Raw genomic sequence first — 25,987 nt, forward strand, 5'->3', positions numbered from 1 at the left:
ATGCACTCATTCGGAGCTTTTAGTGTAGCGCTGCACGCATCTGTCCTCGTCCTTCTTCTGGCTCAGGGGGTTCATCACAGGGCGAGGGATGGAGGAGGATACACCGGCCGCTCGCTGCAGCGCCTCGCCACCATGATGGACCGCTCGTCTGGATATCACCTCCCCAACTACATGATGCACCTCTACAGGAATTTCAAATCAAATGTATCCCGGCCTGTGGATGTTATTGAGCAAGCCGCCGCAAAGCAAGCGGACACCGTCAAGAGTGTGATGGCTAGAAGTAAGTATTTCTGGGTAATGATGACCTATCTTTTCACATGTTGACACTGATGTTCTGTGCCATCTATACGTTAACATGATCAATGTATAGGTTTAGGTTAATCTCGAAGAATGGACCATTTTATAAGTGTGGTCAGCCAAATGATGAATTGAAAATGGGGGACCCTGATGTAAACAAGACGAAAGTCTTTCTCTGGTCTGCATCCCCTTAACAATTGTATGTATTGAGCTGTACTGTACTACTGTACCCATTCTGCAATCTGTTAATAAAGTTTTCAATCAATCACCCTAAAATATTGGTCACTTATTTACAATTGTCTGTTCATTTATGTTCACGGCAAGATTAGTTCACAATTCAAGTTCTCTACAACTACTTTGGTCTATACTTAAATAATTGTTTATTAACTAAAGAAATGTTAGTTTTTGTTTTGTTTTTATAGGCCTAATAATAGCCGCCCAGTAGTGCTGTCAAAGCTGCGTGCCAGACGACCTCAGAGGGGTTCAATCCACATCCATTTAGGGGTGAATAACCACATATGGGGATCAGTGTGTGAAAAGACTGGTTTTCAGGCTAATTCTCAAAGCAAACCTCTTTTTTCTTAAATAGGCGATGTTGATTAGATAGCTTGCCAGACATCCCATATACAAATCTGTTGTTAGCTCAAATCAACAACCTCCCTCAGTTCTTTTCACACGTCGCCTGATTAGATTAGAGCCAGAGCCTCTCAGCCGAGGCGGGATTTAACGCGATGGGGGCCAATCCTCCCTGGCCCCTGAATCAAATCTAACATCACTGCTAGGTGTTAGAGTTCTTACCTATTTGTTTGAGCGAGGAAATGCAGAAGCCGGCGAAGCCAAGGGTGTGTGTGTGTGTGTCGTGTGTGTTGAAACGATTGGTTTCGATCCGGTGTTTGCGTTGAGTGGATTAAAAGAAGCATCTCTTCGAGAGGCTGGAATTCCCGGGAAGACTTTTCGTTCCCCGCGCTGATAGTTTTGCCCAATTAATCAACAAATCGAGACTAACACAGGGCAATTCGGTAGCCTATAAGAAAGATTAAGATGCTTTACTCTTTTGATTAATTTTGTACCACACCTGTCGTTTGAATAACAATCGCCCTAATTTACACACGGGTCACAGCTCGAACGGCCCATTCAGCTGCACGACGCATGATCAAAGTTTCTTTTTCAACGAGCCTAAGCTCTGGAAGTCTAGAGATGAAAGGTCATGTTAACCCTTTCGGGGGTATGATGATCTCACACGTGGGATGGGATTTTGAGAACCGAACGTTCTAGTGGTGATGTAGAACGTAGAAGTAGGATAGCCAGGAGTAATGTTTATAAAATAAAATACCTGAAAGGGTTAATAAACGGAGTAATACATTTTATGTTGAATTCCATTGACTTGCTTTTACAGTGGTGGAAAGTAACACAGCAGTTTTACTCTCAAGTACACTGTATAACCTAAGCACAATTTAGGTACCTTACTTGAGTATTTTCATTTTAGGGAACTTTGTACTTTTACTCCACTACATTTCAAAGGGAAATTGAACTTTTTACTCCACAACATTTATCTGAACCAATCAGTTACTATGAAGAAAAATATTTTGCATATAGAAAACATGACAACGGTTTAGGAAGATTGTGTACTTTCAAATTTGAAGCCTGCCAACTTCAAGAGGACGTAATTGAACGCTCCTCAAGCACTGGAATACACAAACATAATATAGAATGCACACTTTTACTTTTGATACTTAAGTACATTCCATAATGAAATACTTTTTTCTTAATCGTTTTTTCTTTTACTTAAGTAGAATTTTTAATGGAGGACTTTTACCAGGCTACTATCTATCTGGGTATTTCTACTTTTACTCAAGTAAAGGAATTGTATAGTTCTTCCACCACTGCTTGCTTATTATTAAAAGTAGGTAAATATTACATATCATTGCTTTTCATTGACTTTCATTATGCCGTATAAGCATTTCAAAGTGCTTAAAATAGTTTGAGCTCATTTCCTTATCTCTCTCTCAGGTTTGATACAGAAACAGAGGAGCTGGATTGCGACCTTTGACCTCCACACCTTGCTGGCCGACAAACAGATCCAGGCAGCGGAGCTGAGGCTCAGGCTTCCGCTGGCGGCGAGCGTCAGTTCCAACGTCACCGTGGGGATCTACCACCAGCAGGAGCAGCCGTGCCTCACGTACGGGACCTGCCGAGAGCAGGAGCAGGTGGGATACCTCACAGGCTCCTCGGTGATCACCTCATCGCAGAACTGGAAGGTGTTCAACATCACCAGTCCTCTTTTGAACTGGCTGGAGGAGAAGCAGAAGGCTAGGAGTCGACGCAGACGAATGCCGAGGAAGTGGGAAATGGGGAAGAGGAAGAGGAAGAGCATGTCGCTTCCCGACCCCGCCGTCCAGCTGACCGTCACGAGACGAGATCAAGCCATGAGCAACAGGGCCTTGCTGGTGGTCTTCTTGCACACGGGGTCGGATGACAACTCCAAGGCCAAAGCGAGCCTCCTCCATACGGCTGAAAAATCCAAGTTCCTGTCCGCCACGGAAATCAAGGCCCGTCGGCGGCCGGACAGGCGCCGGGCGAAGAGGGGCCAGAGGGAGCAGCCGATGAGAGGCCCCCAGGTGTCCAAGAGGGCCGACCAAAAGTCCCTCTGCCGGAGGGTCGACCTGCACGTCGACTTCAAGCAAATCGGCTGGGGGTCGTGGATTATCTTCCCCAAGAAATACAACGCCTACCGCTGCGAGGGAACCTGCCCGAGTCCTCTCGGGGAAGACCTCAATCCCACAAATCATGCTTATATGCAGGTGAGTCTTGCAATAAGTCTATTAGTGCGTATTAGCTTATTTCCTTTGCAGCTGAAATATTCATGAGGCTGTTTGGAATGATGTAACAGAATGGAAGAAGTGAGTTCAACCCTTTCCTGTAGTGGAATATAAATTCTGTCTAATTCAAGAGCAGTGGTGGAAGAATTCCACTTAATTTGAAATTCTACTTAAGTAAAAGTAGAGAACTATTTGACATTGAATGTACTGTACTTAAGTTTCAAAAGTAAAAGTACAGTACATATTCTATAGGGTGTTCTTGTATTTCAGTGCATTCAACCCTCGATATATTGACCTCTGAAGGTTGTTAAAGTGGTCCAGTTATGCTGCTGTGTCCCTCAGATTGCTGGTTTAAAATGTTAAAGTACTTAATCTTCATCAATTTATGCCATGTCTTGTATGCTAAATCTTTTTTTGGGGGGAGGCTCAGATAAATGTAGTTGAGTAAAATGTACAATATTTACTTTGAAATGTAGTGGAGTAAAAGTACAAAGTTCCCTATAATGAAAATACTCAAGTAAAGTACAAGATACAAGAACATTTACTTAAGTGCAGCCCTGACAGGAGGCTGAAGTCCTTGCTATCATGGCCGACTTGTGAGGCTAATAGTGTTTGAAGAGTTTCATTCCAAAATAAGGCTTTAGTAATGCAGTCAGTAGAGTGCAGACTGCATCCAAGACCTAACAATCTCTCCACTTTGCTGTTACTTTCACATTTTACTGGGTAGATAACGGAAACAACAGTTGCTGATATTGCAAATGTCAACAGACCAGGCTATGAATCCATAATGGAGGCACTAGAAGAAAGGTTACAGGGTAACCAAAATAAACATGTTTCTCCTTCCAAGGGTCATCAATAATCACAGCAAATGTTGTGACTGTATGACTAACAGGTCAGGAGATTGAAAATTAAACGTTTGGCCTGATGGTGGCGGTAGAGGAAAGGTCACAGCCAGGGTCACCAATATCAGATGTCTTCCTCTTGTGGTCATGAATTTGACGCCTGTATTTCTCCTAGGGACCAAAAAAGGAATATCTTATATTATCTTAGCTATTATATCTTAGCATGAATGTGCACAGCCAATTTTATGGCAATCCAGCCATTACTTGTCGAGATATTATCCCAAACAGGCACACAGATGCACAGACACACACAGAAAATACATTTCAGACTGAAAAAGTTATATTTGATAAGTCACTGATGTCAACAAAGCCAGTTAGTGGGGCCCATACTGTGATTGGGCCTGGAATTCATCTTTTTTGTATGTTTGGGTTTTTTGTGTATATCGTTTGTGAATTTCATGTTGGCTTAACTTTTTTTTTAATGAAACCTTTAATCTAAGAAACCTTTAATTTATTTTTCAGAGTCTACTGAGACACTACCACCCTGACAGAGTCACAGCAGCCTGCTGCGCCCCAACCAAGATGAGCCCGTTAAGCATGTTGTACTACGAGAACGGAGGGATGCTTCTTCGACATCACGAGGACATGATTGTGGACGAGTGTGGCTGCCAGTGAATTGACCGCTATACTTTCACCTCTCACTATTGACCCTATTTACTCAGCATCCATTATGCTCTCATGTCATGACATAAGAGCAAAATGGCCACCGTGTGAATATGGCCAATGGACGGGGATGTGGTGCAGAGTAAAAAAGTGCAGTAAAAAGCTGTATAACAGCAAAAAGAATGATTTGAAAAACGAAAGAAGAGAACACTTAACCAGAAGGAAATAAAGCTCTTTGATTATTGTGAAAGTACTGTGCACTCCCATAACAATGTAGAGGATGTGCATCCAGCGATAACATTTTAATTCGATTTGTGAACTATGGGTCTGCGGTTGGGACAAAATCTATTTTAAGCCTCGTCATAGCATTCATTTGGCTACAAGAATATAATGTTAAATTACCATAGATGTATCACAACAACACATGATATTGTTCGCTATTCCAGCACTGTTTGTATTTTATATCGTACATCCATTTGTGTAACTGTAAATCCATGTATATTTATTGTATATATTAAAAATAGTGGCTATTTATGTACACTTCTAGTCGTGGGTTTTCTTTTCTGATCAGAGTGATTTATCTTGAGAATGTGTTATATATGCATTTATTTATATTTATTTATATTATATTTATATTTTATATTTATATAAATATAACTTATACTTAGTGTTATAAGAAAAGCTATGTCCTGTACCCATATACTGTGATTTACAGGTATTTTGGTAAATGGTAAATGGCTGTATTTATATAGCGCTTTATCCAAAGTGCTTTACAATTTGTTTCTCACATCTTACCCATTCACTCACATTCACACACCGATGGTGGAGGCAATCATGCAAGGTGCCAACCTGCTCATCAGGAGCAATGGGGTTAAGTGTCTTGCTCAAGGACACTTCGACACGCTGCCCGGGAGAAGTGAGAATCAAACCGGGAACCTCCGGATTACCAGACGATTGCTCTACCTCCCAAGCCACTGTCGCCCCCTATTACTAGGTCTATTACTTTTATTATTAGGTATTTCTACTTTGGTCTCTATCACTATACTTTTATAGTTAGTGTAATCATTGACCTGATGTACACTAGAATGTGCAGCATACCATTCTCTGACGTCTCACCCCTTTATGGAGGAGGATTGTTGGCATATTTACCTGGGTCACAAAAGAACCAACATAGCATGTTTACAAAAGAGGTGGATTATTCTGGTTGCAGAATGACAGCTCTCACTTTTTTCCTCATTCCCTCCCCCATCTAGTGAGTCATAGTAAATTCCACCAGTGTTCACTGTAGTCCTGTGTTCAAAATAGAGTATGACAAAACAATGCCTAGTATACACTGTGGCAGTTATATAACTATTACACGGTGGTGGAAGAAGTGCACAGTTCCTTTACTTAAGTAAAAGTGGAAATACCCAGATAAAATAGTACTCTGGTAAAAGTCAAAGTAAAAATGTTACTTAGAGAAGTATTCAATATTGAATGTACTTAAGTATCTAAAGTAAAAGTATGCATTCTATATGATGTTTGTGTATTCCAGTGCTTGGGAGCATTCATTCATCGATACATTGACCTCTAAAGGTCATGTTAAAGTGGTATGCTCTGATTACTTTTGCTTGAAGTTGGCAGGCTTCAGATTTGAAAAAAACATTATCTTCATGCATTTTTGCCATGTTTTCTATGCAAAATCATTTTCTTCAAACTAACTAGTAACTGATGGCTTCAGATAAATGTAGTGGAGTAAAAAGTACAATATTTCCTTTGAAATGTAGTGGAGTAAAAGTACAAAGTTCCCTAAAAATGAAAACACTCAATTTTAAAGTACAAGATACCTTACTTACAGTACTTGAGTAAAAATACTTACTTTCCACACACACACACACACACACACACACACACACACACACACACTTACACTTACACACACACACACACACACACACACACACACACACACACACACACGCACACACACACACACACACACACACACACACACACACACACACACACACACACACACACACACACACACACACACACACAGGGCTATGCCGAGGCCCATAATGATGTGATGTTCATCTTCTAGACTAGAGCCAGAGAATGCTCATTGTCTTCAGGTCCTTTGAAAATGCATGAAAGGTTGACCAATCAGGGATTTTCCAGATACACTGTTACGATGGCAATGGTCAAGAGGGGAATAGGTCTATGTTATTACAGCTGACCAAGACTCAAAGGTAGGACAAACTTTAAATTCTCTGTTGTTGTTGTTATTTTTAGCTAAATATTACTATAAGACAGGAAACAACCATTACATTTATGTTGATGTTAGAAAAATTACAAAAATGAGTTATGCACTGGGTCAGAAAGATATAGTGATGGTAATATTGATGGTAAAATATCAGCTGCTCAAGGATAGGCCAATTAGTATAGGATTAAATACAGTGGCTGTTCAGCTTACCTTTAATGGGAATCCATAGTGGAGGTTGGGCAGTCTGAAAGCAATCCGAGGCACTCTGGTAAAAATCCTTTATTCAGTCGCATTTATGTTGATATTACTTTCCCATATTGCGAGTATAAATATAAGCCTAGACTTGTATTAATCCATTAGAACAATACAATCATTAGTCCAAAGCAGTGGAACAATGCGCATTACACTTGGAATGTGATGCTCACTAGGCTACTAGACTACTGAACAATTATGTTTGTAATACTGAACCTTTTTGTTGTCATGTGGAACAAATGTATATATTACATGACAACAAAAATTTTCAGTAATACAAGCATATAATTGCTCATTAGTAGTCTAGTCTAATCAAATCTGACTTATTCTTGGGTTGAGCAGCTCTGCAACTTGAGCTACATTGTCTGCGATTTACAAGCGCAGCTTTGAGTCACATGAATATGCCCGGTAGACTACAGGGAAAGGCGATATAGATATCTATGGGGCGATATGCGTGATTTCCCCCCCGTAGCCTGTGTTTGCGAAGACGCTCTCTGATTGGCTAGCCGTGTACAGCCTCTCTACAAGGCGGAAGAGACCCTTCGGCGTTAAACCAATCAGAGATGGTCTTCGCTGTACGCGGCTAGCCAATTAGAGAGCGTCTTCGCAAACATCGGCTACGGAAAAGAAATCACTCGGGCGATATCTTTCACAAGCCTTTTAGCTTGTAGAACAGCTAGTACTATAAGGCTTATAAGCTATGTGTTTTGGACAACTTAATGTGATTATTAGAAAGTGTTAGAGGGACTACACAGAATGCACAGCAATACAATGCCACATTCTGCAAAACACTGTTAAATGAACCCGGCTCTCAGGCTAAAAATACACAATCACCATAATTTGACGCTGGTTTAAAAAATGAATGGATTTCATTGGCCAAAGACCGGCGAGCGCTACATTAGCATATTAGCAACATTCGCAGCTGTCAAGTTCTGCAACTGAAGGCTTGGGTAAGTTGCTGGTTTAGTTCATGTTGATTTGAGTATGGATTTACATACTGTAGGTAATGCTATGATCTAGAACAGATCAATTAAAGAGGCCACATTCTCTCCCCGTGCTGCTAAATACTTGTCGAACAAGTTGGTTTGGTTGATTGATTGATTGATTGATTGATTGATTGATTGATTGATTGATTGAAAAGTGTATTAACAGATTGCAGAATGGGTACAGTACAGTACAGCTCAATACATACAATTGTTAAGGGGATGCAGACCAGAGAAAGACTTTCGTCTTGTTTACATCAGGGTCCCCCATTTTCAATTCATCATATGACACACACGACATACAGATAGACAGTACTGCTAGTGCTACTATACATTTATGACCTACCAGATTTGCAAATACAGTACTGTTTGTGATACAAAAAGTGTCCATAAAAAGAGTGTAGGTATATACATTTGACGTAGAAACTGTACATTGGAGGAGGTTGGGGGGGGGGGGGGGGGGGGTTGGGTAGGGACACTGTACACTGTACATTGGAATACTGACACAAAGCCATACTTGGTCATTTACTGTACAACTGGGTTAGGACATTTGTAGGGGCCAGTTTCGAATTGCAGTCTCCTGTGTTCTTTGAGAGTGTTTTTGAAAGTGGGTAGTGATTCACATTCCTTTACAGCTTTGGGTAGGGAGTTCCACATTGATGTGGCATAATTGCGAAACGTGTTTAGTCCCTTGTTTGAGCCGAATCTGGGTTTAACATGATTTGTGGAGCTCCCTCTGGTGTTGTGATCGTGGTATTCACTGACCTTTGGGAAGTATTTTGACATGTACATGGGTACCTTGGTCGTGTAGTGTATCTTGTAGACCAGGCCCATTGCAAGTTGCTGTACTCTATCGTCTACTCTAAGCCATCCTAGGTTAATTACGGAATGTTGTAGCAGTATGCTTCCCTGTGAACAGTAACAAGGTTGTAACAACAATGCATTTGTATAGAAAATGTATTGCCAATATTATACTGGAATTTAAATGTAGGCCTTTTTTTTCTCTCTTTTTTTTTTTACTATTTCGGTTGGATGTTTTTTTGTTTGGTTGTCAAACATGCTGTTGTAGAAATGTAGTCACCTGGTCACCATGTGTGACTTCATGGCTTCTCACATTCATTCACAGAATCATGGAGGCAGTAGCAAAGGTGGCCCGAAGGGTCAATGAGACAGTAGAAGAGGGAAGCAATAGTTTAGGTAAGTGTTCTCTCTCTCTCTTTGTATGCTGTTGCCTACTAGCAATGAAGGTGAACCTATCTCTTGTCAGTGCTGCTGCTATTCTACATATGACCACCTGGTGGTGGCAAAGGCTCAGAATTGGTATTGGCTGGTCCCTGTGGCTATTCAAGCTGCATCATTCTCCTCCTCTCTAGACCTGTCAAACTGCAAACTGATCAGCTTCCCAGATGGTGTCTTCAGGGTTCTGGAGAGTGTCACAGAAAACATTCACACCGTCACATTGGCCGACAATGAGATGAAGACCATTTCTGGCAAATTCTTTGCGACCTTCACTCAGCTGAGAGGTACTTGTCACATCTATGTATTATACACTCTGAAAAGAGTAACTAAACACACATTATTACAAAATAGAGAGACAACAAACGACTGTCTTCGGTCCGTGCCGAAGGAATAGACAACAACCAACTTGATTTGCGAGTGTCTTGAAATACCTTGCAGAACTGGACGTGCATGGCAATGTCCTCAAAAAGCTGCCTGAAGGTGTGGGAGAGATGGAGCATTTGACCAGTATCAACCTGGGTAACAACAAGTTCTCCATCTTTCCTGAGAAGCTCACCGAAATAGCCACTCTGGAGAGGATCAACCTGGAGGGAAATAGCATCACTGGTAAATAAATGTATATCGCACGAGTGACAGAATGGATGAACTCTTATAATGGCGGAGGCTTGTTATGAAAACATCCTTTGAGCCAATGACGAGAGAGCAGAAGGTAAGAGCCAAGGGTTCTGTGTTTTACTATTATTTCTTTCTTTTATTTCCTTCACAGAAATTCCGTTTGAGAGGCTGCTTGCCATGCCAGCACTGAAGTGGATAAACATGAAGTCAAATCCTTTGGACAAAGACTCTCTAACTGCCCTGCAATCCCCTCACAATTTTGAAATTGTATCTACGTCGGATGCCTAAGAAAATTCAACACTGGACATTCTTTCCACCCAGAGACTGTAATTGATTGCATGCTGTGTGCCTTTTGCTACTTCAAGAGGATCATTTCTTGTACCTCACAGATCAAATAAACATTACCTCACAAACATTACTTTGATGTACAAGAAACAAACAACAACAAACAGTGATTTTGCTGGCATGGATGCAGTGCATAAAGCCGGCATCCGAACAGCTGTCTTGGCATGTGCAACCCAGAGCCATCTAAAAGACTCTGGTGCACCCTAAGCTCGCTCTGCCTCCTCCTCTATCTGAACGGCCAAGATGGTGGATGTTGATGTTTGGACACAATGCATTGTGGGAGGGGTATGCCAAAAAATTATGACATCAAACCAGGAAGCTGTCATCTTCATGCCTTTGGTTCATCAAACATGCCTTTGTTTGGAGATGAGCTAAATCACTTTTATTTATGACTTGATATTAAAGATGTTCTTTAGATCAAGCACTGGCAACCATACAGACTCATTTCTTGATTGATTGATTGATTGATTAACTGAGGGCTTTCATATTTCTAAGACTGGTTCAACATTTTATATTGAATTAATGGGAATAATCATATTTCAGATTAATTTGAATAATATTATCATTCTACAAAGGCGTTGTAGGTTCTAAGAAGGCTACTAAGGAATAGTCTACCTTTCAAAAGGAACCTCTCTGTGAGTGTTTCCTAGACTATCCCTTAGGGCCAGCTTCAAAGGTACATCGTAAGGAGAAGCTGTCCCTCACTGTGGTGCCTAAAAGTGGACCAGTAGATGCCAAGCAAATCGATTGTCTTGATCAGTTAGTTGCACTAAAAAATAATCAATCGAATGTTACCGAAGAGGAAATTATGCCCATTAAACATCACCTGGTAAATCTATTTAAGAGTCAAGACTAGACCTTGTGATACTTTCAATAAATAAATATTAGGCTAAAGAGCATCAATTGGGACATTATAAGCCATAGCACTGTTGCCTCACAGCAAGAACGTTATGGGTTCAAACCCCAGCAAGGGGCCTTTCTGTGTGGAGTTTGCATGTTCTCCCTGTGTTTGCGTGTACTCTGGTTCCCCCCACACCATTAACTTTCACTGCCGCACTACCAAACGGTTAACCCTTTCAAACCGTCTAGTGTGATAGTAAAGGGTCAACCTTCTGTAGTGTGGTAGTGAAAGGGTTAAAATACCTGCATGCTAGGTTTCCTGACATTGCCCTTGAAACAAGGCACTGGCTTTACAACTGGATTTGGTCCCCAGGCACCACACTGTTCCTAAATAGTTAGGATGGGGGTCAAATGCAGAGGACAAATTGTGCCAAGGGGATTAATAAAAGTACAACTAAGATTTACATTGACTTATTTATAGGTTGTTCACATGCTGTGAACTATTCTACACCATGTTGCTAAAGATGGGATCATTAAGTATATTAAGAAACGGTTACTGTGAAATCGAAGTGGTAAGAGGTCATGACATGAGCATAACATAATCCCCTTCTTAATTGGTTTACAGCTAACTCCAGTCAGCGCCATCTGTCTGACTCTCTGTGGCCAAACAAGGATTTTCAGGAAGAACCCTCATGTTTAATACTATTAATACCACAACAAGAAATCAAGGCACAACATCCCCCAAAATCTTTTAATACAACTGGTGCTGAACCCCAAAAAGACGGATTAAAGAATAAGGTAATGTCCCATTCCACACAAAATATACTCCTTGTTTCACTAAACTAAACTATAACAATGTTTTGCCCATTGATAATATTCACACGTTGGCCATTTTTCTCTTATGTCATGCTCAGCTTGGGATTTCTTTCCACCCTGTTCCTGGAAATGAATCGCAACCTGAGCGTGACATAAGAGAAAAATGGCCACCTTGTGAATATGGTCAATTGGAGACTTTCCCAGGCAAAACAATGTTTGGTGAAATAAAGGTTTTGGTTTGGTGAAATAAAGGGACCCAACAGCAGTATAATGTGGCCAGATACTACCTTTGATTCATAAATAAACAAAAATACTTATCACAGGAGGGTAGTAACGACTCATCCAAGGTGTCTCTTGGAACAAAATGTATCTGGCGGGTTATGTTGAGAAGTCGTAACGACGGGGAAGAATCTTTGTTTTAAGTGACCTATTCATGTACTGAACTCTGGATACTTTCAGAGGCTCTAAATCATATAGGGGCTCTTGACTATAATGTATTTGATATCATACATGATAAATAGAGTCAGCTCCAAAAAGTTGTGTATTCTAACCAAAGTTCAGCATTTCCATCTAAAGAGAACTTCATCCTCATGAATATATTACCCTTGGACTGAAATGTTGATAAAACGCCTTTTGGGAGCCTTTTATTAAGAAGTGTGTGGATGTATTGTTCCCGCCGTCTACCTCCTACTGCTGGATATAAGTACCTCTCTGTCTGTCTTTGATACTATAAGATTACATCTCAACGGGGAACACAAGGGAGCTAAGATAACTCTCCTCTGGCATGTGACACACTAGCTTAGCCCCCCTGTTGTCACACACACACACACACCCAATGTTGCACTCATAGCTTAAGAGGTGCGCATGCCTATTCCTCACACTCATTGACAGGACATAGCAGCGTTTGTCAGGAGCTTTCCCTTCTTGAGTCAGTCTACACCCTCTCCGGCAGAAACGCGAGGAAATCTGGAGTAGAGATGAGTTTCACCATCGAGGAAAGGGGCACACGGAATACAGAGGATTACAGACTGTTTTTCAGTAAGTATATATATTAATATATATCCAGGTTCAAGAGGGATATTCCCTGTCTGAATTGTGCTCACGTTGACAGCTATTTAGAAATCGTTGTTTGCTATGGATGTAACCATAGTGAGAGTTGCATTCAGTCTTGACAAGTGAGATATGGCCCATGGGGGTGGGGTGGGGGGGATCACACCTGAAGTTCCTCATAGTGTACAGTTCTGCATATTAGGCTATAGTACACAGATCTAATTTCTAAATTCTTGAGTCATCCTTTGCTAAGATATATTGGACTAGACTTAGAATGCCTTCATTTCTCTCACAGAAAACTCTGAGGGGAAATACATCTCTCCATTCCATGACATACCAATATACGCAGATGAAACTGAGGTGAGAATTATGTGCGATATTGCTTTATTTGCCTCATACACATTTGTCCCAAGATGATACTGTAGCTGTGTGATGTTTCTTTTGCCATTTGTCACTCGTTGCTGTCTAACGAAACTTCACATCCATCCAGGAATGTATCCTGAGTCCTGAGTAAAAACACTGAAAATACAATATAAGAGTAGGGTTAACAAGGTGTTTGCCTGACCGTAGACATTTTGCTACTCTATCCCTTTTCTTAGAAGGCCAGTGGCTTTCATATTCATTGTATCCTCATGTTGTGGCATTCTCTATCAATATGGCACAATACCATCAACACAGATTGACCAGCAGTTGTCATTCAATAATAATCACGTGTTGTTTGCCTACCAAGATGTCTGCGATGATGATATAATGGAATACTGTGAATTGTCTGAGCCCTCATCTATATACAGTATATCTACATTAAATCAGACATGCACAATTATTCTTTCACCATGTTCTTGGCTTTGAGTCAGAATTGGCAGAGAGATTGTGCTGCAAAGGCTTTGGCACAAAGTCCATGATTACCAAGAAATGGAAAAGGGATAAATCGTGTCCAGGGTCCTGGTGAATTATATAGAACAAGAAAATAGATGATGTTCTCCGGCAATAACAAAGCTTCTTCTCCACTGTCTTCTAGAATATCTTTCACGCTGTTGTGGAGATTCCAAGGTGGACAAATGCAAAAATAGAGGTACGGTTTTTATTTCCCTCCACACAAACATCAAACTCTTTCTATGTCAACTGCATGTTTCTTCCCTATTAGCAGTTTATATTAGAAGTTAATCCAAAAAAGAGAAAGTAAGATAATTGAGACATCTGTTGACTGTTAGGACCCAGGTGCAGTGCAGAACGGATAGATGAGAGGCAGGTGTTGATTCTCAAACAAAAGGCTACTTATTTATTGTTTGAACATAAAAAGGCATACGCGCACAAACAAAATGAGAGAATCCTTTGTCTCCAAAAGAGGGCAAGTAAAGGGGAGAAATCAAGTCTCCAAAACACATTATTGCACAAACACATAAACTGAACTATATAGCAAAATGGGGAAAGCAAATGGGAGAAAACATATCACAGAACGAAACACGTCAGGCAACGGTGCTACATAAGCACACAAAAATGTTATACAATCGATAATGCAAGGCACGGCAAATACTATAAACAGCAAACTAACTTATTCTCCATGGCAGGAGCGATAAGTGTTACTCACAACGGTGTACTCACAGGTAGGTTCAGTGATTGTCTGACAGTCTCAATAGTAACAAGGAAGAGCATATGAAGCCAACCTAACTAGACACACCAGGTGCCAATGAATGCAATCAGGGCAGATAGACAGGTCAATTACCACCAGGTAATGCTAGGGCTTTGCTCCCTGAGGAGAGCAAAACCCCAAACGTTACAGTTGACACTGAGTAAAACGTTACTATGATGTAGCTACACAAGGATTAGGACTACAGTATTCTGTGTATTTAATTATTTATTGTAATGTTTACAGGTTTGTAATGAGTGATCTTGGGCTTCGAGTAAGTACTGTATACAACATTAGGTCTAACATAATCAACTAGGCTGCAGTAAAAAACTTAAAACCAGATTCTCAAACATAAACATAAAGACGGACAACACGCTCATCACAGACAAGGTGGATGTAGCCAATTACTTAAACATCTTCTTCACAAACATAGCCACAACACTGGTAAACAAACTACCCTCCCATTCAGGGCATTATGGGGTAGAACACATAGTAGCATACTACAAAAACCTAGGGGTCCGCAAAGACGACTTCAAACTAGAAATGGTAACAACCGATGAGGTACTCAAAAAACTGAGCACCCTCCAACCTAACAAGGCCACTGGCCATGACAACATCCCCTCCAAATTCCTCAGAGACTCAGCAGCCGCCATCACCCCAGTCATCACACACATAATAAACCTCTCCATAAAACAGGGACACGTCCCCAAGGACTTCAAAATTGCGAGAGTGACCCCTCTGCACAAAAAGGGCAGCAAATTAGACCCAGGCAACTACCGCCCTGTTTCTATTCTTACCTCCATCTCGAAAGTCATGGAGAAAATAGTCTACGAACAGGTTGAAAAGTACCAGGCGGAAAAAAATCGAATCTACGAATTCCAATCTGGCTTCAGAACATCCCACTCCACTGACACATGCCTTCTCTATTTGAACGACCACATCAAACAAGAGGTGAACGCGGGCAAATACTGCGGCATGGTCATGCTGGACCTACAAAAGGCCTTTGACACTGTCAATCACTCCATTCTGATTGACAAGCTAAAAGCAATTGGTTTTGATAGTTTATCAGTGAGCTGGATGCAATCCTACCTTGAGGGGAGAGAACAGATGGTGGAGGTAAACGGTACTCTACCCCCCCCCCCCCTCTCACAGTGAGCTGTGGTGTTCCACAAGGAAGCATACTAGGACCGCTACTGTTCCTAATTTATGCAAATGACATGTCGTCAGCTTGTGACTGCAACTTGTTCCTGTTTGCGGACGACTCAGCCCTGCTGGTCTCTGACAAGAACAAGTTACAGGTTGAAAAAACCCTCAGCTCGGAACTAGGCAAAATCTGCATATGGCTCGCCGACAACAAACTATCATTACACATGGGCAAAACAGAGTCCATTCTCTTCGGTTCAAATAACAAACTCAGCAAGACCGACGGCTTCTCAGTTACAGTGGATGACAATATTGTCACAAGGAAAGATGAAATTACCTACCTGGGTTCCATCCTAGAGGCTAATCTTTCCTGTGACAAAATGGCATCCAATGTAATAAAAAAAGTCAACCAACGAACTCGATTCTTGTACCGGATCTCCTCTCTGGTAAACAAGAATACCCTGAAGACTCTGGCAGGAGCACTCATTCAAGGGTACTACGACTATGCACCTCATGGTACCAAAGCACCTCAAAGGCACCACCAGGTACCAAAGTACCAAACATCTCAAAACAAACTAGTCAGACTACTGCTTGACCTGACTCCTAGAACCCACCTCACCCCTGCCCACTTTGACAACCTAGGATGGCTTAGAGTAGACGACAGAGTACAGCAACTTGCAATGGGCCTGGTCTACAAGATACACTACATGACCAAGGTACCCATGTACATGTCAAAATACTTCCCAAAGGTCAGTGAATACCACGATCACAACACCAGAGGGAGCTCCACAAATCATGTTAAACCCAGATTCGGCTTGTAATGGGAAATATTAAAGGACTAAACGATGAGCCGTTTACAAATCATTCTGAGTCATTATTAATAATAATAAGAGTTTATTTCACCGTGGCCACAATGAAAGGACAGTTTACAGTCAGAGACAACATGTTAACACATTAGCGTCTGGCCATAGACTGACCCAGAGCGCTGTTCACACGTATGTTAAATACACAGTTGTCAGACGTAACATAATATCAGATATGATGATGAAAATGGCCCAGTTAGGAGAATCAACCTTGGCTAGGCGGTGATGTTCCCAACTGGAATGTTAAACAGTCTTGCTAACTGAGAATTAGATTTAAAGAGACAGTAGTGTCTGCCATATCTGAGCACATTATATAGCTGGTCAAAAGTGTACCAGTCAAGCTGTCTAATGACATGATAATATATTCCACGTCTGATAATTAATCACAATCATTATCACTTCATAAAGACAACAAAAAATATTTTATCATCCTTAAACCAAAAATAACACAAATTATAATAACTCAGCAAAAACTATTTTTATTATCTAAAAACAAAAGGTCCTCTGGATTGACCCTGTGTCCCGTGCAGAAGAGAAGTTGCCATAACAGCCAACCATCATTAGTGTCTCTTTGCAAATGTCCAGACGGTGGTCGAAGGACCAAGAGTACAGTGTTCAGTCCGGTTTTGTCAAGGCCGGAGCAGCTGCACCATATCCCTCTAACCACCAAGCTGACCCACCATATCCCTCTAACCACGGTCATCTTCCCGCCTCTTTGTGAAAAAATCAATAAAAACAGATCAGTGTCTAAACAGATATTAAAACCCTAGCCCACGCCATAATTTCGGGACCCTTGTATGACTCAAGTAATTTCCAACATAATCATAGTACACTTTGCACACGCCTATTATTTCATATACAAATGTAATTCTCGCCTAATATCGGAACCTACCTTTAAATCCCAAGTGTTCAGAGGAAAACGAGAGGGTAACACACAAAAAGAAAAACAATACCATGTTTTAGTGTTAGTCCCCATCTGGACCCAGAAACTCAACAACTCTAACAATACTATGTTCTAGTGTTAGACACCATCATTCTGGACCCAGAAACTCAACAACTCTCTGCCCAAACCAAACTCCTGCACGCATCCACATGGGAAAATCTGCCAGAGCTGACAAGACAGTCAGTAGACAGGGGTCCTCTCTCTCCTGTCCTTTTCACGGAGGATTGAGGCGAGGGAAAATAGTACTCCCCCGGATTGCTCGTCGACAATGCACCACTCTGTGTCATCCGCTGTCTGGTCAATCTAGACACCCTAATCTAATTGTAACATAACTACTTATAGATTCAAAAACAAAAACGCTTTAAACAGAATGTCAACAGCTCACCGAATGTTCCCCACACGTTCCCAAGGTTCAAGCCGGAGGTGACAGCCAAACGGATGGCGCAGACGGTCCTCCCCCCCCCCCAGTGCGCGGAGGAGGTCGAGACAGGGCAGCTCTTCCCTGGAATCCCAAGATTCACCCTGTCTGCAGAGTCCGTCCCGCGGCCACCTCGACACCCATCGGTTTAAAATCTAATAAAACTAGTTTAAAAAATATCCCATAAACATCACTCGTTGCCATCTGTAATGGGAAATATTAAAGGACTAAACGATGAGCCGTTTACAAATCATTCTGAGTCATTATTAATAATAATTGGAAAAGTTTATTTCACCGTGGCCACAATGAAAGGACAGTTTATAGTCAGAGACAACATGTTAACACATTAGCGTCTGGCCATAGACTGACCCAGAGCGCTGTTCACACGTATGTTAAATACACAGTTGTCAGACGTAACATAATATCAGATATGATGATGAAAATGGCCCAGTTAGGAGAATCAACCTTGGCTAGGCGGTGATGTTCCCAACTGGAATGTTAAACAGTCTTGCTAACTGAGAATTAGATTTAAAGAGACAGTAGTGTCTGCCATATCTGAGCACATTATATAGCTGGTCAAAAGTGTACCAGTCAAGCTGTCTAATGACATGATAATATATTCCACGACAACACCCCCGTCTGATAATTAATCACAATCATTATCACTTCATAAAGACAACAAAAAATATTATCATCCTTAAACCAAAAATAACACAAATTATAATAACTCAGCAAAAACTATTATCTAATCTAATCTTATTATCTAAAAACAAAAGGTCCTCTGGATTGACCCTGTGTCCCGTGCAGAAGAGAAGTTGCCATAACAGCCAACCATCGCCATTCCCATTACAGCCTCTATTATGTTTTTATTTCAGATCGGCACCAAAGATCCTCTAAATCCACTGAAACAAGACATCAAGAAGGGGAACCTTCGTTATGTGGCCAATGTGTTTCCTCACAAGGGATATATATGGAATTATGGAGCTATACCCCAGGCAAGACCTTTAAAGTGCTCATTACTTTGTGGTGCTCATCAATATAATGTAACGTATGTGGCATGAAACCATGGATCTTTATCAATCAGTGTTCCATCATCAACCATGTATTTCTCCCAATAACAGACATGGGAAGATCCAGGACATAAAGACGCCGACACAGGCTGCTGTGGTGACAATGACCCAATTGATATATGTGACATAGGGAATAAGGTGGGCTACTGGACTAACCTTAGGAAGTAGAAACTGTGTGTGTGTGTGTGTGTGTGTGTGTGTGTGTGTGTGTGTGTGTGTGTGTGTGTGTGTGTGTGTGTGTGTGTGTGTGTGTGTGTGTGTGTGTGTGTGTGTGTCTGTGTGTACGGGTATCTGTGTGTATGTGAATGGGGAAAATGCTATCGGATCATTATTTTGGGTTGTCATAGTAAAGTGTACTGTGTATGTACAGTATATTGCTATATATGTATATATATATATATATATATATATATATATATATATATATATATATATATATATATATATATATATATATATATATATATATATATATATATATATATATATATATATATATATATATATATATATATATATATATATATATAATAATAATGAATGTGATTTTTATATATATAGAATATTTTCTAGAACTCCAAGTTGCTTTACACAAGGGGCAGGGGTAGTGAGACAAACAGTAGACAAACATAACACAAGCACACGAGGATGGATGGGGGGCTAAGAGAAGGCAATGGAGAAGAGATGGGTCTTGAGGCGGGATTGAAAGTAGGCTATGTATGTATCATGTATGTATGTACTGTATATGTACAGGTGTAAATAATAATAATACAAATAATAATAATAATACATAAATAAATAATAAGTATAAACTCTTGATAACCAGAATTCAGCTAAACAGTTTCCTACTGTTTCAGCTATTTCTGTCCTATTTTCAGGTGTGCTCACGAGGAGAGATCATCAAAGTCAAGGTATTAGGAACCCTGGCTTTGATTGACGAAGGTGAAACTGACTGGAAGGTCATTGTAATCAATGTCGAGGATCCAGAGGCCAGTGACTACAATGGTATGAGGATAACTGACAGTTCCAATTGACCTATCTCAAACCCCTGCACTCTTTTCTTGATCCTCCAATCACAACTGTCGCTTCCCTTGGAGGGCGGGGTTTGAGATAGGTCAATTGGTTACCACTTGTGGAAATCATACCTTCATCAATTCATATCAGTCTGTACAAAACATGGCGTTATCATCTCTTTCTGTTGGCTTGTGCAGATATTGATGATGTACGAAGACTCAAGCCTGGCTACCTGGAGGCCACCTTTGATTGGTTCAAAAGATATAAAGTTCCAGATGGGAAACCAGAAAACGAGTTTGCATTCAACGGAGAGTTCAAGAACAGGGTAAATCATGGCTTTACATTAGCTACTGTAGAGTAGGTATCCCTGAAAATCCTACATTATACAGCACATTTCTTTTTATGAATTAATATTGTGTGTGTGTGTGTGTGTGTGTGAGTGAGTGAACGAACGAGAGAGAGAGGGAGAGAGAGAGATTCGTGGGTCAGTGATGAATAACGGGCAATAGCCATTTTGAGCAACCAAATGAGCTGTGTTTGGAATTACATACTTTCTACACTTAGGGTACTTTTACATGGTAACATGTGACATCATTTGAGCTTGTGTATTTTAGTGTTCTGAAGTATGGAGAGAGCTGGCATTTGTGAACACAGCCTAGTGGGTTGTTACTGACCATGATCAGTACAAGTTATTATGGTCAAGTTATTACAAGTTATTAAGTCATTGACCCAGTTATCATTGAAAGCTTGAGCATTTCTGCACTTGTATACACATTCGGGGTGTAACGGTACACAAAAAACACGGTACGGTACATACCTCGGTTTTGAAGTCAAGGTTCGGTACGGGTTTCTGTACAGTGGGGGAAAGTTTGGCTTTCCATGTTCCACTCAAGGGTGATGTAGTGTGCAGTAACTAATTGTACTTGTAGGGCTGTCAACGAATATTCTATATTGAAATGAATAATCGACTTGTAAAACAATAAAAAATAAATAAAAAAATTATTATATTAGATGGTGAAAAAAAACAGCCCCCGGTGGGCGGTCGTTAGTGGTTAACATACCATTGTATTTGTTCGGTACACTACACAGCCATTCGGTATGGTACGGTACACACTGAAACGGTTCTGTTCGGTACGGATACGTGTACCTTTACACCCCTAATACACATATACAAATCAACTAGCCTACAATTACAAAAATGTATAGCTATACTTACTCAAAGGTTAGTAGACCTACATGCCTCTAACTTTTGATGGCATACATTACGGAAATGTGCATAATTAATAATATTGTATTTTTCTAAATGTACACTGTGTCAACAGCTAAATTAATCTCTGATATATTCACAGGTCAACCTGCGGTTATTAAAAAGTAAGAAGAAAAACACGATCTAATAAAAAGATGAACATCCTGAGAAGGAAAATGTAGATGTTATGTTTGATCTTGACTGCAGTGCAAGGACCTGAAGTCATATGACATTCTAATGTATTCTTAGAACCATGAGTATATAACCATTGTATAGACCTGTTCGTTGTATACGTTAGACTCAGTGTGCACGCATCATGGGGGCAAAAGGAACGTAATCCTGGTCAGAGCAAGGGGCAGACTACAATATATTTCCATTTGTTAGCCATGCTACCGATCTAAACAATCAATCCATGCCAAAGCTAGATATGTAAAAGGTGAAAGACTCACACTCACAGCCATGCTGATTTGGCTAAATGACATCCAGCCGTTTTCGTTTGAAACCACTTTTTTAGTCAGGGGAGTGTCATGGTTTCTCCATAGAGACCCGTCTTATCTCTATTAGCGCAGCAGCTCGCGCAGGTAGGGGGCAACTTAGTCACGTGATTCAGTTGGTATTGCTGATTGGCTCGAACACAGTATGTTTGTATACAGCGAACAGGTATAGAACCATCTGGTAGGAGGATGGAAAGGATGACATTATTGTCGGTGGTTATTGGAAGCTATAATTTGTGTTTCTCCAGGACTTCGCTGTTAGCACAGTCAAGAGCACTCACGAGTTTTGGAAGGCGCTTATCTCTCAAAAGACTGATGCAGGCGAGCTAAATTGGTAAGCGATACACATATATGGACAACACGCCTTCAATTCCATTATTTCCAGTGACAGAAGTCATTTGGAATATAAAGAGTTAATTTGCAAAAATGGCACAACATTTTTTTTCATTGATTGATACTCCCTGGAGAGCTGGCGTATTTCATGAAAGGGGCGTGATATAGGGGTCGTGCACACCCCAAAAAAACATGATTTAGGATAAAAATATTATGCAGACAAATGCAGATATCTGTTTTTGCAAATGAACTCTTCATATACTGTGGTAACTTCTGCTAGATGCTCATATGTTGCTTCTATTGGTCACAAAGGGAAATAAATAAAGATATGAGACAACATAATCAAGAGCAGTGTGAATGTTTGTTTCATGCGTTCTCCATTGGTGCTCTTTCTCACAAAAAACTGTTGTTTTTGATCTATCTCCTCTCTGTCACTGGGAAATATCCTCGTGTCAGCATGAATAGCAGTGTGTCAGATAGTCCATACTGCTGCTCCAGCGGGGATGCCAAGGCTGCAGTCGAGGCTGTAAGTTCACGTCATATTCATAGTATTCCATTACATCATCATCATCATCATCGCAGACATCTTGACAGACAAACAACAGATAGTTGTAATCAAATAACAGGTAACAATCATTAAAGGACAACTGTGGCCATGGCCGGATTGTGCCGTTATGGCGCCCCTGGGTGAGAAAGTGCTATGGTCCCCCCCTGTTTTTTCAAAAAACATCTCTATAATACTACTAATTTCTAGGGCCTTTTCTCCTGTACTCTAGCCCCTTTCAATTAAGGCGAGACAGCCTAGGTGAATAGGCTAAACAAATATTTTAATATATCACTATGAAACTTTCCCAGTTTATGTACATAACAACTAAAAAAAAGTATTGCAAGTTTTCTGAGATGTTATGTTTATATATGCAAAATAATTTGCATATATCGCCAGGAACAACCAGGAAATACTGTCTACAGTCATAAAAAATCTATTTTTGCCAGGTTTCTTGGTATAAATAAATGTACAAAAAATCTGTCTATTTTTGGGAAGACGCCCTCAAAGTTCTGTATTGTAATTGTGATCTATGGACACAATCAGACAAAATGAAGTAAAATAAACAACTAATTGTGTGTTTTCGATATTTTATTGCCACTAGTTTGAAATAAGGCAAAATATAAAGAAATCTCAAAATCGACCCAAAAAAAATATTTGCCTAGTATTCACCTATAGGCTTGTCTCGCCTTAAAACCATGCTTGTATGGGCACATATTCCAATTGAACGTGCATTTAATATACCGTACTTTTCGCACTATAAGCCGCACCTGACTATAAGCCGCAGCAGCTAAATTGAATGATGTGTACATATATAAGCTGCACTGGACTATAAGCTGCAGGTGTTTTAATGTTTAATTACCATATGTAATTAGCATTGGGACACAATACTGTCGGACAAATAACAAGAATTAACTCATTTACAAGTTGTATTAAGTTTAGCAAATAAGGGAACAGATAAATAACATTTCAATGCAGTCAAAAAAGCAATATTTTGATTTTTACATTTTCGGGTTTGGTCACGTCGAGTCACATATAAGCCGCACCGTTATATAAGCCGCAGGGTCGAAAAATTGGGGGAAAAGCCGCGGCTTATAGTCTGAAAAGTACGGTACACAAGAATCCTGGGGCTCCCTGGGTCTTTGGTGGTCTAAGGCCACTGACGGGCCCCCGAGGCATTTGACCTTTATACCCGGTGGCCAATGAGCTGTGTCAGAGCTATTTCAAATCCTGCCCTCTTTTATTGACCCTCCAATCACGACTGTATTTCCAAGGGAAGCAACCGTTGCGATTGGATGATCAAGAAAAGAGGGTGAGGTTTGAGATAGGTCCATTCAGATGTTTTAACATAGCCTGAAAGAAACGGTGGCATGACCCTTACTTGGTAATAGAACACATCAGAATAATCCCATGTTGTCTAACCTGCCCACAAACATCATACGTACATAAATACATGGTTTGATTATCTCTTATAGGTATGTGCTTGTGGACCTGAAGATCCAATTCCAAGTTCAGGTATATGCCTGTGTATGTGTATGTGTGTGTGTGTGTGTGTGTGTGTGTGTGTGTGTGTGTGTGTGTGTGTGTGTGTGTGTGTGTGTGTGTGTGTGTGTGTGTGCTAGTGTGCACCTGTGCATGAGCAATAATGCTTCTGTAATGTGCACTTTATTTATTTACAATTTTGTCTCAAATTTTTGTCTCTAAAATGTGTTTTATGGCAGCATAATAAATAACAACAAATAATGTTCACAACTTGAAATAATTAATTCTAATGAAGCTTCACTTTCTATTTCTTGGTTTTATATATGATATTGGTATTATATGTTATTGTTTCACATGTTTCAGTGGACAAATGGTTCTACTCTGAGAAGTAAGAAAACACCAGAAGAAGCAAGAGTTGAAGATGTGATTGTTTCTCTCTTTTTCCCTAACACATACTTTCTATATAGCATGTTTTTGCTTATAGCCAACTATAATTTTTGTTGTCCTCGTTGTCAAAACTGCTATTTTGGTGATTATTGTACCTTTTTTAATCACCGTTGTTATCCATTGGATATTAAAATATGAAACGTGTCATACAAACTGCAATAAAACACTACAACGCAACCGTTTTGTGTGTCGTTTGATCTTTCTCTACCTGAATGTGCACTGAACCTTCACAGAAGACTTCAGTGAAGTCACTTCACACACACACACACACACGCACGCACGCACACACACACTTTGAAACTAAAGGCCTCTGCATGCTACAGAAACTTCAAAGCAACTGCAACACAACATCAGCGCGACTTCAACGCAACATGTTGCAGAGGTTCTTGTAGACTGTGTTGCGAGGATGTTGCGTACCTCTCCCCAAAATCTAATCTGAACAACCGTTGCGTTGATATTGCGTAGCAGTGATTGGTTGGTAGTGAATGGGGGCGGGGCTGTCATAGAATAATATTGGTCCCGCAGGCAGAAATACTATCCTCGAGTTAATAGAAATGTATACAAATGGAAGTATTGATTTCGCCGTAACGAATCATTAAAAATATATACCGTTAACTGGAATATGTTAGTTTCACACATATGTTGGATTATGTAATTGGTTTGTCATGACAAACCAATAAAAATAATCGCGAATTATCCTATAGCCCTAGTTATGTACATTTCAACAAAGTGGAGCCGCAGGGGACTTCCATAGCATACGCCTTCAAATCATCTTACCTTGACGATTAAAAGCCTCCACAATTTAGTAAACAGTGTTCCCATGGCTGGTGTTGATATTTTACATTGCCAGCTTGTGATAATTTGTTGTAGCCAGCCAGCTAGCGTTGATGCTATTCAATGCTATCATACCCAACTAACGTTAATGCCATTCAAAATGTATTAACATAGCTACAACAACACACAGTAACGTTGATATAATTACATGCATCATTGTTTACAAAGGACTGGACACGGACAAGTTAAAGAGCAATCAATTAATTTAATATGACAGGTAGTTCGAGCTGCCGACGATCTACAATCGTAAATACGTTTATTTTGTACATTATCTAATGTTAACGTTAGATAATGTACAAAATAAACGTATTTACGGTGCTTTTAGACGTTGCTCTTTTATTTTTTGATTTTGAAATCCCCCGACCGTAAGTAAAAATTATGCTTCTTTTTCTGCTCGTTATCAATGGGTTGGTTGAGAAGGGAAGTTTCATCTATCATCTATCTAGGCTGTGCGTCGATGTTGCAGAAGCATAATTAAAGGCAGAGTGTCTGCAACAGTGCAACACTGTTGCATTGTCGATGT

The 25,987-nt window shown here is 40.4% G+C and overlaps 3 protein-coding genes across 3 annotated transcripts; all 3 read left to right on the plus strand.

Annotated features, from left to right (window-relative positions):
- Nucleotides 1–4,633, plus strand: ndr2 (nodal-related 2; the record flags this gene model as incomplete). Its single annotated transcript, XM_084323840.1, has 3 exons — nt 1–280; nt 2,308–3,098; nt 4,481–4,633. The coding sequence occupies 3 exons, from the start codon at nt 1–3 to the stop codon at nt 4,631–4,633; spliced, it is 1,224 nt and encodes a 407-aa protein (XP_084179966.1).
- A 3,153-nt stretch (nt 4,634–7,786) lies between these two features.
- Nucleotides 7,787–10,630, plus strand: lrrc20 (leucine rich repeat containing 20). Its single transcript, XM_084323848.1, has 5 exons — nt 7,787–8,068; nt 9,228–9,298; nt 9,475–9,624; nt 9,779–9,946; nt 10,107–10,630. The coding sequence occupies exons 2-5, from the start codon at nt 9,232–9,234 to the stop codon at nt 10,241–10,243; spliced, it is 522 nt and encodes a 173-aa protein (XP_084179974.1). The 5' UTR covers nt 7,787–8,068; nt 9,228–9,231; the 3' UTR covers nt 10,244–10,630.
- A 2,303-nt stretch (nt 10,631–12,933) lies between these two features.
- ppa1a (inorganic pyrophosphatase 1a) lies at nt 12,934–24,672 on the plus strand (the record flags this gene model as incomplete). The annotated part of the gene is made up of 11 exons (XM_084323844.1): nt 12,934–12,994; nt 13,302–13,366; nt 14,025–14,078; nt 18,876–18,995; nt 19,122–19,208; nt 19,949–20,075; nt 20,282–20,409; nt 22,073–22,158; nt 22,614–22,683; nt 24,177–24,216; nt 24,547–24,672. 11 exons carry the CDS (start codon nt 12,934–12,936, stop codon nt 24,573–24,575), a joined length of 867 nt encoding a protein of 288 aa, XP_084179970.1. The 3' UTR covers nt 24,576–24,672.
- Between the last annotated feature and the right edge of the window lie 1,315 nt (nt 24,673–25,987).

The sequence above is a fragment of the Notolepis coatsorum genome, assembly GCF_963971535.1.
Source record: "Notolepis coatsorum genome assembly, chromosome: 10".
Lineage (NCBI taxonomy): Eukaryota > Metazoa > Chordata > Actinopteri > Aulopiformes > Paralepididae > Notolepis > Notolepis coatsorum.